General features: G+C 59.3%; 8 protein-coding genes across 8 annotated transcripts; 2 read left to right on the forward strand and 6 right to left on the reverse strand.

Annotated features, from left to right (window-relative positions):
* Positions 1-661: 661 nt before the first annotated feature.
* Positions 662-5,438, reverse strand: GGTG_04705 (hypothetical protein). Its single transcript, XM_009222502.1, has 8 exons — positions 4,871-5,438; positions 4,549-4,787; positions 3,567-3,946; positions 3,121-3,501; positions 2,941-3,071; positions 2,365-2,517; positions 1,999-2,281; positions 662-1,576 (listed from the first exon to the last, which is right to left on the reverse strand). The coding sequence occupies exons 1-8, from the start codon at positions 5,111-5,113 to the stop codon at positions 738-740; spliced, it is 2,649 nt and encodes an 882-aa protein (XP_009220766.1). The 5' UTR covers positions 5,114-5,438; the 3' UTR covers positions 662-737.
* Positions 5,439-5,595: 157 nt separating this feature from the next.
* GGTG_04706 (hypothetical protein) lies at positions 5,596-5,947 on the reverse strand (the record flags this gene model as incomplete). The annotated part of the gene is made up of 2 exons (XM_009222503.1): positions 5,596-5,839; positions 5,874-5,947. 2 exons carry the CDS (start codon positions 5,945-5,947, stop codon positions 5,596-5,598), a joined length of 318 nt encoding a protein of 105 aa, XP_009220767.1.
* A 104-nt stretch (positions 5,948-6,051) lies between these two features.
* GGTG_04707 (hypothetical protein) lies at positions 6,052-6,536 on the forward strand (the record flags this gene model as incomplete). Its single annotated transcript, XM_009222504.1, has 2 exons — positions 6,052-6,254; positions 6,305-6,536. 2 exons carry the CDS (start codon positions 6,052-6,054, stop codon positions 6,534-6,536), a joined length of 435 nt encoding a protein of 144 aa, XP_009220768.1.
* Positions 6,510-8,530, reverse strand: GGTG_04708 (hypothetical protein; the record flags this gene model as incomplete). Its single annotated transcript, XM_009222505.1, has 5 exons — positions 6,510-7,197; positions 7,280-7,361; positions 7,507-7,701; positions 7,749-8,126; positions 8,396-8,530. 5 exons carry the CDS (start codon positions 8,528-8,530, stop codon positions 6,551-6,553), a joined length of 1,437 nt encoding a protein of 478 aa, XP_009220769.1. The 3' UTR covers positions 6,510-6,550.
* A 16-nt stretch (positions 8,531-8,546) lies between these two features.
* Positions 8,547-9,040, reverse strand: GGTG_04709 (hypothetical protein; the record flags this gene model as incomplete). Its single annotated transcript, XM_009222506.1, has 1 exon — positions 8,547-9,040. One exon carries the CDS (start codon positions 9,038-9,040, stop codon positions 8,639-8,641), a length of 402 nt encoding a protein of 133 aa, XP_009220770.1. The 3' UTR covers positions 8,547-8,638.
* A 1,407-nt stretch (positions 9,041-10,447) lies between these two features.
* GGTG_04710 (hypothetical protein) lies at positions 10,448-11,820 on the forward strand (the record flags this gene model as incomplete). The annotated part of the gene is given in 3 exon segments (XM_009222507.1): positions 10,448-10,528; positions 10,653-11,314; positions 11,328-11,820. The coding sequence occupies 3 exon segments, from the start codon at positions 10,448-10,450 to the stop codon at positions 11,818-11,820; spliced, it is 1,236 nt and encodes a 411-aa protein (XP_009220771.1).
* Positions 11,821-12,466: 646 nt separating this feature from the next.
* On the reverse strand, positions 12,467-14,553 carry GGTG_04711 (hypothetical protein; the record flags this gene model as incomplete). Its single annotated transcript, XM_009222508.1, has 6 exons — positions 12,467-12,989; positions 13,033-13,250; positions 13,318-13,555; positions 13,678-13,865; positions 14,261-14,381; positions 14,473-14,553. The coding sequence occupies 6 exons, from the start codon at positions 14,551-14,553 to the stop codon at positions 12,816-12,818; spliced, it is 1,020 nt and encodes a 339-aa protein (XP_009220772.1). The 3' UTR covers positions 12,467-12,815.
* Positions 14,554-14,818: 265 nt separating this feature from the next.
* On the reverse strand, positions 14,819-15,690 carry GGTG_04712 (hypothetical protein). The gene is made up of 2 exons (XM_009222509.1): positions 15,409-15,690; positions 14,819-15,091 (listed from the first exon to the last, which is right to left on the reverse strand). Exons 1-2 carry the CDS (start codon positions 15,451-15,453, stop codon positions 14,912-14,914), a joined length of 225 nt encoding a protein of 74 aa, XP_009220773.1. The 5' UTR covers positions 15,454-15,690; the 3' UTR covers positions 14,819-14,911.
* Between the last annotated feature and the right edge of the window lie 774 nt (positions 15,691-16,464).

Below are 16,464 nucleotides of genomic sequence, written 5' to 3' on the forward strand. Positions count from 1 at the left end.
ACGGCGAGTGGCCGCGCGAATGATGGCGCTACTTGGGCCGACCATTTTGTGTAGTGTTGGTTGGAGAAGCGTGGACCACTGGACCATTGGGCCATCACCAGCCAGCTCCAAGCTCCAAGCTCCAAGCTCCAAGCTCCATTCACACCCATCCCATCCCTGCCGCTACCGACCGACTGTCCATCTCCTTCTGTCATTGCCATCTTTTCTTCCGGAGAAGCCGGCAACACCGTGTGGCGCGGCCGTCAAGGAAGCGCATTTCCTCCAGCCCAGCACGTTGCCTGTTCGAGAGGCGATAAAGCAGCCGTTCGACAAGGTCTGCCTGCCCAGCTCCTGGCCATCGTCCCGGCGAACCCCGCCCGGTGGTTAATCAGCCCACCGGACCTTGATTCCTTGAAGCCCCCGAGCTAGGGCAGAATCGGCGGGTAGTTGCGGCCGAGCTCGATTCTGGCGATAAAAATGCAGCGGGAGCCGCCGTGTCAGGCCGGGGGTATTTATGCTCGCGGCGGTGTTGTCCTTGGGGCGATGGGTCCAATTTCGAGGCGTCTTGGGGAGATTTTTTGGGGGATAGGGAAACTTCAAGACCTGTGTTCTCCGCCAACATCCACATTTCACGCTTGGCCTTGGGACTGTCGGGGGCTGAGGAGGAGGTGGCCGCCACTTCAACAGCGCAACGCGATTCCCCATCAAGCACACCCTCAGCGCCCAGGAGTGGGACCTCACCGGTAAGGGCGCCCGCTTCATGAATGGGAAGCTCGCAATACCTCGTCAATCACCGCTCGCTTTGTTCGAAAGTCTTGCAAACGCCACTTGCGGAAATCACCAAAGTCGTGCTCACAGCAACACAATATGAACTCTGATGCAGAGGCAAAAGCAGCGGCGGCGGCGGCGGCGGTTGTGGCAGCGGCGGCGGCGGCTGCAGTTGTGGTGGTGGTTATGGCGGCGGCGGCTGCAGTTGTGGTAGTGGTTATGGTGGCGGCGGCTGTGGTTGTGGCAGCGGCGGCGGCGGCAGCAGTTGTGGTGGTGGTAATGGTAGCGGTAGTGGTGGCAGTGGTGGTGGTGGCGGCGGCGACGGCGGCGGCCAGAGCAGAGGCAAGAGCAGCGGTGGCGGCGGCAACGGTAGACCCGTCGGCGATGCGGTGCGACTCGGAAGCCCAGCCCATACCACCGGGCGGACCGGACCTGTACCACTCGATGGCCTTGTCGGCGACCAGCTTGTAGTACTTGCACGCCTCCTCACGCTTCTTGGCGGTCCCGATGCCGGCCGCGTGCCTCACGGCAACCGTCATCTGCGCGCGCGTGTGACTGCGGAGGGCTGCAAAGGTGTAGTAGAGCAGGGCCTTGGCCTGGTCACGCTCGGCAACGCCGCCAACGCCTGTCGAGTGCATCAGGCCGAGCATGTACATGGCCGAGCTGTTGCCGTTGAGTGCGGCTAGGATCTGGTAGTTGCTGTAGGCAGCAAAGAAGTCCCTTGGGAAAGTAATGGTGGTGATGGCGACGGCGGCTGTGATGGCGGCGGCTGTGATGGCAATGTTGGCGGCGGTGGTCCCTATGTTCTTGCTCCCATGCTCCACATTATCTCAACACCGAGATTTCATTTTGTTGCTTGTGCAGCTCTTGCCAGATCCTTTTGCTCGCTGAAAAGCTTGTATCGTATTGTGTCCTTGCTCACTCTTTTCGAGGCTGTTTGTGGGGGAGTAACAAGCGTGACTTGAGGGAAGGCGGCTGTGGCTCAGCCAGGAAGGGAACGAAGCTTTCAAGGTAGGTTATCGGTCCTCGTGTCCTCCAACATGAGCAACATATAACCAAGTCACCAAGGAGAATCAAGCTGCTGGTTCCCAGGGGGCCGCAAAGGCCCGGGTCGCCCGCCCGTCGACGCCCATGGCCCCGAGGGCTCAGCAGCCTCATCGTCTAGCTCGGTGGCGGGCTCTCCGGCCTCGCCGCCGTCCTCTTGTAGATCTCCGCGCCTCTCCCGGCGGCGGCGCCTGTCGTCGAGCTAACCACTGTACCGCGAAATGCGGTACTTTCTGGCCGAAATAAGCATTATGCCCCTGTGCGGGCCCAAGCGGAAGGTACCGACAAAGATGTGAGGCTGGGTCGTTGTGCTGATGGTAATGGTAAGACCGTCCTGGCACTTGTCTGGCCAGCGTTCCTCCACTTCCTGGCATTTGACATCGTAGGTGCCAATGATGCTTGCCTCCTCGGGGCCATGGGCGTCGAGCCAAAGGAGGGAGAAGCCAGGACGGCCGCGGCAGCGGAAGAACAGCTCAAGGCTGATGACACCCTGCAAAAAGAGACCAGATAGCGCGGTTAGTAAAAAGGCTTTTAACGCCAAACGGACGAGGCCGAGGACTTATCGCCACGTACCAGGTCGGCGCCAGCCCAGCGCTTATCGGCCTTGGCGTACACCATCCATAGCTGCGCGAAGGGATTGTCGCCGCCAGCCTGGGCACCCCAGGCCTGCGCTGCCGAGGAAGTTCTCCGGGCTCGGGTAGTACTTGGCAACCTCGCCGACGTGAGCTGCGACACGGGTAGCGACGAGAAGAAGCAGTGGTAAAGGAAGCTCCTCGAGGAAGAAGTGGATCAGCGCATCGAAAGCATGCCAGATGAAGAGGGTAGCGACGAAAAGAAGCAGTGGTAAAGGAAGCTCCCCTTAAGGAAGAAGTGGAGGGGGCCTGGTGTTGAGGAGGGGGCCTGGCGTTGAGGAGGGGGCCTGGCGTTGAGGAGGGGGCCTGGCGTTGAGGAGGCCAGCGCCTTGAGAGACGTCGCGTAGGCTACCGCGAGGATGAGAAGTGTCGATGCCAACGATGCCAGGAACTGCCGCCGAACCACCCGAACCAAGAAGAGACGAGCGCTCCACATCCCCGGTTTGAGCCATGCAGACTTCTAGCATCCGGCGGAATCCCTAGCGTTGCCTGGTTCGAGGACGCGCTGGCGCCTCACGCCCAAGACCTCCCTCTTTTCGACCTTTATCTGCTCGTTTTGGACCCTCGCAAGGCGGCCAACGTCCTCCTCGGCCACATGAGCACGACTTTGGTGCCATTTGCCGCTGGGCTGCTCCATCTGCTGCTGGGCTGCCCCATCATTCGAAAGCTTCTGACAATGCCCAGTTCTGCTGGCTACGGGCGTCCAGGATCCGCTCGTTGAGGCCGATCAGCTTTTTGTCGACCTCGTCCACGTTCTCTTTGGTAAGCTCAGCCAAGACCGCCTTTCCCGAGCCTACACTCTTAGAGTAGTGGCCTTGGAGTTGCTCGATTGTAAGCAGCTGGGCTGGGGCACAGGGACCAGAGTCGGACGTCGGGGCCTCAGGGGAAGCATCCCAGTTATCTTCCTCCGGGGCTAGTTGGGGCTCCGGCATTCTCATGTCGGCGGCGCAAGCAGCTATAACCTCGGGTCGCCGCGCATTGGCAATCTCAAGGCTCCGCGCATACATCTTCTGGAAGCGGGTCGGTTTGCTCCCTTGCGTGCCATTATGAGCGCTGTTTGGCTTTGCTGTGGACAGTGCTGCTAGTTAGTTTAATGCATTATAAAGTTCCCAAAAAAAAACGAAAGTTGTACAAGACAAAGACCAAGGTTGCAGAAGAATAAGATGAAGGTTGTGTAATAAACGGGGGTGAATGTTGTGTACAAGACGGAGGCTCCGTAGAAGAAGGTTGTGTAAAAGAAGATGAGGGTTGTGTGGAAGACGAAGGAGAAAACGAAGGTTGTGTAGGAGACGGAGGCTCCGTAGAAGAAGGTTGTGTAAAAGAAGATGAGGGTTGTGTGGAAGACGAAGGAGAAGACGAAGGCTCCGTAGAAGAAGGTTGTGTAGAAGAAGATGAGGGTTGTGTGGAAGACGAAGGAAAAGACGAAGGTTGTGTAGGAGACGATGTGCAACGGCGAGAACTGATTGAACAAGAGCAGGGAACTTACTAACATTTGCCGCTGGGCTGCTCCATCTGCTGCTGGGCTGCCCCATTTGGTGCTGGGCTGCTCCATCTGCTGCTAGGCTGCTGCTGCCCGATAATCATTTCTTCCCTTGATGCATGCAGCCATCTCCTTCATGTCGCCCCAGGCACCACCCGGTAGTGGCCAGCGAACCACCTGACCACCCGCGCGCAAAGACCAGTCGCCCAGCCGTCCAAACTTGCACACAGCCGAGCAATCAGAAGCTTTCGGGACGACGTGAGGTGTGAAGCAGTCCGGGGGCAGGCGCGAGGTGTGAAGCAGTCCGGGGCGCAGGCGTGAGGTGTGAAGCAGTCCGGGGGCAGGCGCGAGGTGTGAAGCAGTCCGGGGGCAGGCGTGAGGTGGAAGCAGTCCGGGGCGCAGGCGTGAGGTGTGAAGCAGTTCGGGGCGCAGGCGCGAGGTGGGTCCCAAGCAATAGCAAAGGGGCGCCGAGGCTAAAGGTACGTAGGGTCCGAAGCTGTAAGGAGGCTTGGGCAGGTGGCAAGTAGTTGTATGTGGGAACGTGTAGCCGAGGCTAAAGGTATGTAGGGTCCAAAGCTGTAAGGAGGCTTGGGCAGGTGGCAGGTAGTTGTATGTGGGAACGTGTAGGCTATCGTGTCCGATTACCGCTCGCCTGAAAAACTTCGGAAGACACCGCACCAGGGACCGGAGTCTCTCCTCAGGTCCAAAATCAAGCCGCCCGCCAGAGATGACCTCAACAGGAGCTGCACCGTATAGACTGAGGAGTACCCGCGAGGGTATACACAGCAATCATGGCAAGCATTTCTTCCCTTGATGCATGCAGCCGTCTCCTCCATGTCGAAGTTTTTCAGGCGAGCGGTGAGGTCGTCTGCACCCAGGCAGGGCTGAGCAGGAGGGAGAGCAGATTGTTGAGCCCCGCCAGCGCCGACCCGACGGCGCCACCGCCGGCCCCTGAGCCGCCACCGACCCGCCGCCTCGATGGGCTGCGGCTCCGGCTGCGCGACGACGACGGGCTCCGCGGCGGCGTGGGGAAGCGGGAGTTCTTGGACCTGGCCTTGCGTTCGCTGCCACCCATGCCCATCTCGAGGGCGTACGGAGAGACCGAGCCACGCCTGCGGCCCTGCTTCCGAGCCAGGTTCTCCTTCTCCTCAAGCTCGTGCTCCACCTCCTGCATCTCGGCCGAGACGCCCTCGTCGGGGCTCATGGCCATGCCCTCGCACCATTGATTGTGGTGTTCAGTTCATTGATCTCGACGGTCGTCATTGATTGTGGTGTTCAGTTTATCGATCTCAACGGTCAGCCTCTTCTGGAAGCCCTAAACTCCTTGGACTGCAACTTCAGTGAGGAGAGTTTTTCCGCGATTTAACGCCCATCCAGAGGCTTGTTCCCCTAATGCTCATCCTCAAGGTCGTCCCCAGCGTTGGAATCCGAACCCTCATCGCCGCTGTCGAGTGAAGCGAACTTCTTGCGTGCGCGTGATGGTTCCACCGTGCGCTTCCTCTTGCGAGGGGCCTTGCCCATGTACTCGGGGACGTATCACCGGCGTTGCCGGGAAGATGCTCCAAAGCTGCACGAAGCGGCGCTTCTGGTCGTCGCCAGCCTTTTTGAAGAGTTGGATCTGCGCTGGCGAGAGCGACGACGGGTTGACGCGGATGCTGCTGCCCGGGCCTTGCCCATGTACTCGGGGACGCATCACCGCCGTTGCCGGGAAGATGCCCCAGAGTTGCACGAGACGGCGCTTCTGGTCGTCGCCGGCCTCCAAAGCTGCACGAGGCGGCGCTTCTGGTCGTCGCCAGCCTCTCTGAAAAGCTGGATCTGAGCTGGCGAGAGCGACGACGGGAAGATGCTCCAGAGCTGCACGAGGCGGCGCCTCTGGTCGTCGCCGGCCTCTTTAAATAGTTTGATCTGCGCCGGCGAGAGTGACGACGGGTTGACGCTGTTGTATCGGCAATGGAGCCGGTGATACACACTCATGGAGAATCACGAGCTCCTTGAGGATCGTTGTGAACTTGGCTTCGTCCAACTCTAGGCGGAGCTCATTCATGGCCACGACCACGCCCGACGTTGCGCTACCGCCAAAGAGGCTCAGGGGGTTTAGCCTCTAAGCCGCGCATTCGGTACTCGATGTGCCTTTACATCGTCCCCCGAATGTCGCAACAGCTCGTGCTGGAAGATGAGAACACGGCCGGCTTTTGGTGCACCGGCCGCACTTTGGGCGCCACCAACCGGCCCCAGCGCCACGAGAAATCAGTCGGTTCCCACCGGACCGGCCTCCTCGTCGCCGGCGACCCCCCACGGGCCGCGCCACCACTCGCAGACGACCCCGGGCTCCTCGCAGCAGCCCCCAACTGGTCCCTCGAACCCTCACCGGATTGAGGTCGCCGCCAGCCCGAGCATGAAGTCGCCGCCAGCCCGAGCATGAGGTCGCCGCCAGCCCGAGTATGCCCATCAACCCTCACCGGATCGAGGTCGCCGCCAGCCCGAGCATGAGGTCGCCGCCAGCCCGAGCATGCCCATCAACCCTCCCTCCGGTCCTAGAGGTTACCGAGAGGGTGCGCGCAGGGGCGGCTATCGTGGCGGCCGCGGTGGTGGCGACTCACGATAGCGCGTTGGCGCCGGGGTCATCCAAATGATCCCGACGCTTTCCTCATGTCCAGCCCTTTTCTGTGTCGATATATCTCTCAAAGTCGTTCATTTTCGAGTCCTTGATCCCGCCGTCCTTGGGCGGGCCCTGGCTTTTGGCCGACTCGCCGTCGGCACCACGCCTTGCCCTTGGCAGGGCAGGCTGGGGATGGCGCGCCAGTGGACGAGCCACAGATGGCGCGCCAGTGGACGAGAGCCGGATAGCGCGCCGGTAGACGGGCCGGATAGCGCTCCGGTGGACGAGTGAGCTTGGGTGTACGCTCCTTGAGGCAGCCGCTAACTCGGATTGCGCAAGGATGTTGTTGTGGGCAAAGGGAGGCGGGTGGCGTGACTGTAGGCTGGAGAAGCTACGTGCCAAAGGCGGCTTGATTTTGGACCTGAGGAGAGACTCCGGTCGGGTGCGGTGTCTTCCGCCCCAGGCACCACCCGGCAGCACCTGACCACCCGCGCGCAAAGACCAGTCGCCCAGCCGTCCAAACTTGCACACAGCCGAGCAATCAGAAGCTCTCGGGACGACGTGAGGTGTGAAGCAATCCGGGGCGCAGGCGCGAGGTGGGTCCCAAGCAATAGCAAGCAGAGGAGCGCCGAGGCTAAAGGTATGTAGGGTCCGAAGCTGTAAGGAGGCTCGGGCAGGCGAACGATAACGCCCATCTATTTCGCGTTTTCTAGTTGTCAGTGTGGCTCTTGATGACCTTGTTTGTAAGTGGTAGTGATTTGGAGGGACTTTGCTTACACTCGGCACAGCACTCAAAGTTTGCCGCAAGATGACGGGGCGTCGGGTTGAAGATGATATCAGCGCCGTTTCCAGGCTTGAACTTGTTTGGGCATCTCGTCCGCTACATATGTAAACCCCCATTTCGATTTAATCCTACACACATACGAGGTGAAAGCCCTTGTCAGTGATGTGCTGCAAAAGTTGGCAAAAGGCTTGGCAGGAGGCCGCTGGGCAAAGTAACTCACATCAAGACCAGGTCCTCTCCTCATCTGGGTTGACATGGGAATTTTGAGCCGGCGTTGCTTCTTGTTGCCATCCTCATCCACAAACTCGATCATGCCCGCCTGGGCCATGGCGGTAATGAGCATGTTGAAAAAAGTCTTGCCGCCGCCAGGGCCACCAGGGATAATGCCAACGCCGCAGGGAAGGTTGGCGAAGAGCTCAATAAAGGGGATATCTTGACGCACTTGTCGGTAGTGTCATCGACGGGGCGGTTGATGCCGACGGGGCGGTTGATGTCGAGAAGATACAGAATCTTGGGCCGGCGCTGCTTCTTGTTGCCATCCTCATCCACAAACTCGATCATACCCGCCTGGGCCATGGCGATGATGAGCATATTGAAGAAAGTCTTGCCGCCGCCAGGGCCACCAGGGATAATGCCAACGCCGCAGGGAAGGTTGGCGAGGAGCTCAAAGAAGGTCGCCTTCTGAAGTGAGTTCTGGCCCTCGGCCATGGTGGTGATGAGCATGTTGAAGAAAGTCTTGCCGCCGCTAGGGCCACCAGGGATAATGCCAACGCCGCAGGGAAGGTTGGCGAGGAGCTCAATGAAGGTCACCAAGCCTCGGCCTCCCCACCCCCACGCCGCCTGGCTCCACACCGATCCCCATGCTCTCTAGCCCCGCGCCGCTTCTCCGGCCCGCAATACCTGGAGCCCGCAGCGCTCGCGGGCCACCTCGCCTCGGCCTTGCCATTCCACCATCCCCTAATGCGAAGCCTGTCGGCGACAACGCAGGCGGTCAACGCAGGCGGTCAACGCAGGCGGTCGGCCCCAGCTCCCAGTTCTGCACCTGGCCACTCCGCGTGGCAGCACAGTCACCCCTCATGAACAGCCCCCCGGACGGCCCGGCATCATACAGCCCGGCCGGAGCGCCTCGGGCGGCAGTGAGAGCAGTGCCGCCCACAGCAGGTCTGGCTCGTTCGGCCCTGGCCCTCGGCCATGCTCTTGAGCTTGGGAGGCAGGGAGTTGGGGTCGTTGATGAGATCTTTCATGTACGGCAGCTTGGCAGGGAGTTGGGGTCGTTGATAAGATCTTTCATGTACGGCAGCTTGTCAAATAGGTTGACAGTGAAGGCTGGATTTTTGAAAGTGCGGATCCAATCAAAAACTTGTCTGGCGCGCTCCATAGGTCGCCTTCTGAAGTGAGTTCAGGCCCTTGGCCATGTTCTTGGGCTTGGGAGGCAGGGAGTTGGGGTCGTTGATGAGATCCTTCATGTGCGGCAGCTTGTCAAACAGGATTCTTGAAAGTGCGGATCCAATCAAAGACTTGTCTGGCGCGCTCCATATCCTCGCCCAGGCCCTCGATGAGGGTGTCCAGAGCTCCGAGCTCGGCCTTGTACATCCTCGTACTCGTCGAGGGTGATCATCGAGTACGTCATGTTGCTTGGGAGGAAGTCTGGGATGGCGGTGGGAGGAAGTCTGGGATGGCGGTGGTCGTGGTGAAGTCATGTTGCTTGGGAGGAAGTTTGGGATGGCGGTGGTCGTGGTGAAGTCGGTTTCCATAATCGGCTTTAGAATGATGTCGGCTGCAACGTGTACAGGCATGGAGACCCGGAAGACTGCGTAAGCCTTCAAGCGACCATCCGGCGTAAGCCTTCAGGCGGCCATCCGGCATCTCAATTCGAACGGCCGACCACTCGCGGGAGGCTGGGTCCCGGCCGGCGGCTCCGTTGTTGGGTTTGGCTACCGAGTATCGCGGGGATGGGTAAAGGTTATTGTAGAACTTGTTGGTGGCTAGCGGTGTTGGTAATGGAAAATGGTAGAGCTTACTGTAGAACTTGTTGGTGGCCAGCGGTGCTGGTGAGGCAATGCCAGAGGTTACTGTAGAACTTGGTGGCCAGCGGTGTGGTGAGGCAATGCCAGTTCGTGGCACTGGGTGATCCTGACGCCGCTTGAAATATGCAGGTGGCGCCGTGCCACCAAAGATGGGCTGAGCTTTGAGAATGGGTATGGATGTGGACGGGCAGAAACAACCTAGGACAAATGGGGTGGCTTACCCAAATAGAGGTGGGTGAAGGGGTGGACGAATATGCTGTTTCGAGGTTGTTCGGCCGATGACCTTTACTGGATCTGGCCTTTTTGCGAGAGTGTGGTTCGGGTTGGACGAATATGCTGTTTTGAGGTTGTTCGATCTGGCTTTTTTGCGGAGAGTGTGGTTCGGGTTGGAGTTGCCTGATTGTTGCGCAGAAACCTGAAAAGAGGAAGGAACAACTTGGGGCGGGGTTCCCACTGGTTGCTCCTGGCACAGGCAACAGCCTCCAGCACATGAGGTGCTCGGCCGATGACCTATACTGGATCTGGCCTTTTTGCGGAGAGTGTGGTCCGGGTTGGAGTTGCCTGATTTTGCGCAGAAGAGGAAGGAACAACTTGGGGCGGGGTCTCCAACTGGTTGCTCCTGGCAAGATAACAGCCTTCAGCACATGAGGTGTTCGGCCCGTAATGTCAGCGCCAGGCCCCCTTTGGAGCACTGGTCCCACAAAGGGACTGCTGTTGAAAATCACATTGCCCGCTCCAGCTTCCCTGTCTTTTTCTTCCTCCAAAACATCACGCCCAGTCGTGCCGGCGCGCCGTCGAATACCGGACACGACCCCTCCCAAGTTTGGACAACTAGCAAAGCACCCAACTTCGCTAGCCCACTGCCCATGCCCACAAGACAAAGACTTCGAGGGCGCTGTGTGATTCTGGTGAAGGTTACCGAGGTACGTACCGCCCTTGTCGACTGATCTCACTCAGTTGCTGCTATCAAACACCGGCTAGTAGACCGCTGACCATTACAGTCTGGTCCCAGTTAGCCAGCAACTGATTAGGGACCTACTACAAGCCTCCCCTGCTTTCTGCCTGCCCATATTTCAAACATATTTAAAGAATCGGAATGTGGTCAGCGTCACTTCCCAAGCACAGGTGAACCAGATGATCGAGGATAACGACGACGACATTCAGAGCAGCCTCTACTGGCGACAAGCTTTCGACGTGAGGACAGCCGAGCTCTCAGTACGTACTACCTACCTTGCGCGCCAGGGCCAGCGGCTGTGCTAACTCGGCCTCTCCCATGCACAGTCGGTCGAGCATGTCTGCAAATGCGGCCAGCCAGCAAATCCTGACAAGACCTTGATAGGATGTTCCAACACAAAAGGCGGCTGCGGAAGTGGCTTCACTCGGACTGCCTGATACACGGTGCGCTTACCAGGGTTTACGAGAAGCTGGGCAAGACCAAGCCACGATAACACCACCCACCCTCAAGGACGAAAAAGACGGCGACGAGGGCAAGACCAAGCCACACACAACACCACCCACCCTCAAGGACGAAAAAGACGGCGACTGCGGAAAGTGGCTTCACTCGGACTGCCTAATACACGACGCGCTCGCCAGGGTTTACGAGAAGCTGGGCAAGACCAAGCCACACATAACACCACCCACCCTCAAGGACGAAAAAGACGGCGACGAGGCCAAGACCGAGCCACACATAACACCACCCACCCTCAAGGACGAAAAAGGCTTCATCGCCCTGTACCTCTTGTCATTTTCCAGCCCGCTCCTGTCGCCCAACCTGCTGCACAAGATCCCCAGCGACGCCGCGGCCGAGATCATGAGCGGCAAGCAGGTCGACTCGTCGCTCCTGGGCCAGATCTTTACCAACCCGTACAGCGCCGGTGCGCTCGAGATGGCCCGCGCCAACAAGATGGTAGGTTTTGCTTTGCTGACGGCGACGAGGCCCAAGACCCTCAAGGACGAAAAAGACGGCGACGAGGCCAAGAGTCCACTGAGCCCCAAGGAGTCGTTTGTCCATCAGCGCATGGGCGATGCCTGTCGGGCTACAAGATGGCCATGCGCCTGGAGTGGACGCGGCTGCGCGACATGGCCTCCAGATGCCAAAGACGCTTCGCTTCGAGGCGACCCCCAGGTTCTGGGACAGGATGCGGATGCCCGGCTGGAACGACGGCGGCCCCGGAGACCACGAGATGTTCCCGGCGCAGGAGGCTGCCGGCGGGTGCTCCTTGCTAGACTTTTGCCTTCTCATGGGCGGTGTCGACAGCCAGACACCGGAGCCAAAGATGTGCTGGGCTTTGAACTTGCCCTTCATCGCCGCCATCGCTGGCCTGGAGCATGACGTCCGGGGCAACAAGAAGTTGGTGGCGCAGGGCCAGACGCCGGAGCCAGAGATGTGCCCGGCCTTAAACCTGCCTTCGTTGCCGCCATTGCCGGCCTGGAGCATGACGTCCGGGGCAACAAAAAGTTGGTGGCGGAGGGCCAGACACCGGAGCCAGAGATGTGCCGGGCCTTGAGCCTGCCTTTATCGCCACCTCGCCGGCCTGGAGCATGACGTCCGGGGCAACAAAAAGTCGGTGGCGCAGGGCCAGACACCGGAGCCAGAGAGGGGCACGGTGCTCGGCTTCGTCTTCCTGCGCAACTACTTCGTTGGTCTCTGCGGCGACGGGTGGTATCTACCCAGCATGGCCTCGGCGTTGTTGGGGCGGCGCACGCCGCAGATGTCGGGCGTGAGGCCGACGAAGGCGCCGTCGGGCGTGAGGCCGATGAAGGGGCCAACACGACGCCGCAGATTGCTTGTCCAGACCTCCCCGAGCCATCTCCACTTCTGCGCCGCCGTTGGCCGTGTCCAAGATGTTGGCGCGCCCTGCCTCAATGGCATCCAGACCTCCCCGAGCCATCTCCACTTCTGCGCCGCCGTTGGCCGTGTCCAAGATGTTCAGATCCCGCCCAACGGCGTCCCGCCCAGCGTTTCGGATCAGACCCAGACGCCCCAGCCCTCTCTACATGCAGCACTCGTACGCCAACGGCGCCGTCAGTCTCAATCCTACTCTCAACAGCCACAACAACAGCAACAAGAGCAACAAAAGCAGCAGCAACAGCACCAGCGGCAGCCTCAACAGCAGTATCAACAGCATTCTCAGCACCAGCCTCAGCACCAGTTTCAATCCTACTCTCAACAGCCACAACAACAGCAACAACAGCAACAAGAGCAGCAGCAACAGCATAGCACCAGCGGCGATAGCAATGGCAACAGCTGGTATCAAGGCAACAAACCCACCACGGCTCTCCTGCGATGCTGGATTATGGAGACAAACTTTACCACAACCACCGCCATCCCAAACTTCCTCCCAAGCAATATGACTTCACCACGACCACCGCCATCCCAGACTTCCTCCCAAGCAACTTGGGATGGCGGCGGTCGTGGTAAAATCTGTTTCCATAATCAGCTTTAGAATGATGTCGGCTGCGACGTGTACAGGCATGGAAACCCGGAAGACTGCGTAAGCCTTCAGGCCTCGCGCCGCTTGTTGCTGATGCTCCTCTGCAACGGAGCCTGCCCTTCATTGCCGCCATCGCCGGCCTGGAGCATGACCGGGCCTTGAACCTGCCCTTCATCGCCGGCATCGCCGGCCTGGAGCACGACCGGGTCTTGAACCTGCCCTTCATCGCCGGCATCGCCGGCCTGGAGCATGACCGCCGCACTCGAGATGTGCCGGGCCTTGAACCTGCCTTTCATCGCCGCCATTGCCGGCCTGGAGCATGACGTCCGGGGCAACAAGAAGTTGCTGGTGCAGGGCGTCGAGGCAGGCGAGGGCGCCAAAGCAGATGGTGCGCTCGAGAAAGGACGGCAGCAGCAGAAAGTTCTTGAGGCGCTCGAACTTGCCTTTCTCGGGCCGGCAAAGACATTCTTGAAGCAATCCTGTCGACTTGAAGGGATCTTGATCTGCTTGGAAGGGCCCAGGTTCGGGACCGCCTGAAGGCTTACGCCGGATGGCCGCCTAAAGGCTTACGCCGGATGGCCGGCGCCAGCGCCGCCTCGCCTATCCAAAAGGTCCTGCCCTTCCGTTCGCGCCCAGCGTGCGGCCCCTGACCATCTCCGACGTCGACTCGTGCGTCGCCTTGGAGAACGCCGCCTTTACCAACAAGCAGCACCGGGCGTCGAGGGAGAAGGCAAGTTTCCTTTTTGGGGCTGTCGCGACTCATTGCCCTCCGCCCGAGGTAACCCCAGGGGAACGGCGGCATGCTGGGCTTCACGGTGCATCGCAGTGTAAGCCAGTCGCCAACCAATCCCCTTAGCCGCCGCGAAGTGTGCGCCGCGGAATCAATGCACCGCTTGCTGACCAGGACGCCAAGCAGAAACGGCTACACACTCTTCCTCTTAGGGGAGGACCTTCTCTCAGCACTTGGGCGCCGCCATCGACCGTGCCCGAATCCTTCTCCCAGCGCATGCCGAATGCCATCACGCCGACTCGGATCCTGACGAGGTGGCCGCCCAGTATGGCCGCTTCGTTCCGCAGCACCACGAGCAACACCAGCCCATAGTGGCGTGGGTATGCATCTTTACATTATCCAGCTGGGCCTCCGCATGCCGCTATGTGGTCGCTTAAATACGGGGAGTTCTCGGGCGATGTTCTCGTCACGGACTTGCCCCTCCCGCCTCGCCGTCGCTGAGTCTGCTCGGTTGTCTGCCTGTATTCATCCCCTGCTCCATCATGAAGCCCGGGCGCCCGCATTATCGACGGAACTTTGCACGTTCGTAAAACGTGTCCTCCTGTACCTGAACGCTGCCATTGCTCCGAAGCAAGGGTGGTAGTGCGAGATATGGTGATGGGACGAGGACAGTATGGGATCTCCATGTGCAGGGGTTGCTGGAGAGGTGAAAAAGCCTAGACGTATCAAGAGCTAGAAGTCAAAATTTTTCCTTGGCTTCGAGGACGACGCCTGGTTGTGAACCAACAAGAGCTGGCTCCAGGGTGTTACGGGCGAAAGCCGCCACACTCGAGATGTGCCGGGCCTCGTCGACGGCCGCCGCCCCGCCCCGGCCGCCGACGAGGCCAAGATTGCCGTACAGATCCTACATTATCAGTCGAAACCACCAAGACCTTGTCAAGAAGCTGTCCGCCGGCGCAGTCGGAACTGTTATCCAATGCCCGCGAGACACCAACACCCGCCTTGCCTTTGTCTTCTCGGGACAGGGCCCAGTGGTGGGCCATGGGGAGGGAGCTCCCTGTATTCCGAGACAGCATTGAAGCTGCCTGTCGGTATATGCACAAATCCCTGAATGGAAGCCCAACCCTGCTCCATGAGCTAGAAGCCAGCACATGCGAGGATGACTCAATGTGCGAGGTGGTGTCACATGACACACCCGCAAACGCTAGTATTTAGTCCTGGGATCGTTGGCTCCTTTGCCGGCTTTCCACCTCCGACACTCAATCATCGACCTACCACATCTATCACAACCACTCACGACAGCGATACAAGTAGCCCTCGTCGACCTTTTCCGAGCGAATCAGCCGAGGATCAAGGCATTGGTGGTTTGCTGCTCATTTTTTACCTTTTATTACCTGCCTAGGTACCTGGTTAGGGGAGGGGTATATAAAGAGATTATTGAAGCTTAGTCGCCCCCTGGTGAGCAACACCCTTGCCGAAACAAGTCCCAAAATGTCTTATTCCGAGACCATCACATCGGTCCGTGCACTCTTGAAATACATCGAGAAGCACAATCCCGAGCATCTTCGAAATGCTGGAAGCATCGATGCACCGAGCAAATGGGACGCAAGTTACCTTTTCAAATGCCGAGTAGTTTGCCCCATTGGGGAGTTTGCTGCTCATTTCTTGACTTTTATTATTCCGAAACCATCACATCGGTCCGTGCACTTTTAAAATACATCGAAAAGCACAATCCCGAGCATTTTCGAAATGCTGGAAGCATCGATGCACCGAGCAAATGGAACGCAAGCCACCTCTTCAAATGCCGAATGGTTTGCCCCAAGCCAAACGGAAAACCATTCCTTGGCATAGCCAAGGTCGAGGACGAAAATAACGCCGAATGGGAAAAAGTTATCAAGCCTTTCCCAAAGCGGCTGAACCGGCGGTCATACCCACACTACCACCAGCATTTTCGGACGGGCACCCCAACTCTGCATTTTGGCGGATCACTTGTACTTTGGAAGGCTTCCTGGTCTCCGGAGAGGGTCAAAAACCTTGGGCCGTTGTAGCATGCGATCTTGACCGAGCCGGGTGGGACAATGTCGAGGTACTGTTGGACCTCTTGCTCAGATAGGTAAACCGTGAGCATCTTGCCCGTTGGCTGGGACTTGTCGGCTTGCCACTCTGCGACGCAGTGTCCACGAAAGTAAGCAACTTTAGTGATGTTTCTGGCCAGAGAGGGTAGCAGGAGCATACCTTGGAGCTGGCAGTGCCTGGCAGCTAAAGCAAGACAACACCTAGAACAGTTGTTCGCCGAAGCACTACAACGAGGCGGCGCTGGCGCCTTGGCGCCGCTTGTTGCTGATGCTCCTCTGCAGCGCCACGAGGCCGTCGTCGAGGCCGTCGTCGCCGTCCTCCTCCTCGGCCATGACCGTATGAAGACGACAAGGAGGAGCACAGAAGCAGAGCCGACAGCAAATACCCCTCGGCAACTCGATCGATCTCTGGTCACCCGTCGTACCGGCCCGCATCGGTGCAACGACAAGAAGGGGAATACAGTACGCCGCCACCAAACCATCTCCTACACCGGTCTTGCCTCCCGCGTATAAAGCCCAACTCCGGTCCGTCAACCAGCAGCGCGCGCAGAGCTACCAACAGGACTGTTGGGCCAAACCCGCGACAATGGGGCGACGGCGGTACCGGCAGAGGATGCCGGCAAAGCCCGCCGCCCCGCCCGCGGTGTCGACCGGCTCGATGTGGAGATGCTGCGGCATCCGGAAAAAGGCTGGTGGAGGCCGTCGTCGAGGTCGCCGTCGTCCTCCTCCTCGGCATCGTCGACGGCCGCCGCCCCGCCCCGGCCGCCGACGAGGCTGAGATTGTCGAATCAGCCGAGGATCAAGGCATTGGTGGGTTTGCTGCTCATTTCCTACCCTTTATTACCTGCCTAGGTGCCTGGTTAGGGGAGGGGTGTATAGAGAGATTATTGAAGCTTGGTCGCGGACGGAATG

Source organism: Gaeumannomyces tritici (genome assembly GCF_000145635.1).
Source record: "Gaeumannomyces tritici R3-111a-1 unplaced genomic scaffold supercont2.2, whole genome shotgun sequence".
Taxonomy (NCBI): domain Eukaryota; kingdom Fungi; phylum Ascomycota; class Sordariomycetes; order Magnaporthales; family Magnaporthaceae; genus Gaeumannomyces; species Gaeumannomyces tritici.

Excerpts from the sequence above, each read along its gene's own strand:
- GGTG_04705 (XM_009222502.1), bottom strand. The coding sequence starts at position 5,113 with ATGGCCATGAGCCCCGACGAGGGCGTCTCGGCCGAGATGCAGGAGGTG. Across the intron at positions 4,788-4,870 it reads GCAGCCCATCGAGGCGGCGG|CCCTGCCTGGGTGCAGACGA; the intron begins GTCGGTGGCGGC and ends CCTCCTGCTCAG. Across the intron at positions 3,947-4,548 it reads CGAAGTTTTTCAGGCGAGCG|CCCAGCAGCAGATGGAGCAG; the intron begins GTAATCGGACAC and ends CAAATGGGGCAG.
- GGTG_04712 (XM_009222509.1), bottom strand. The coding sequence starts at position 15,453 with ATGCAGAGTTGGGGTGCCCGTCCGAAAATGCTGGTGGTAGTGTGG. Across the intron at positions 15,092-15,408 it reads AAATGCTGGTGGTAGTGTGG|GTAACTTGCGTCCCATTTGC; the intron begins GTATGACCGCCG and ends GCATTTGAAAAG.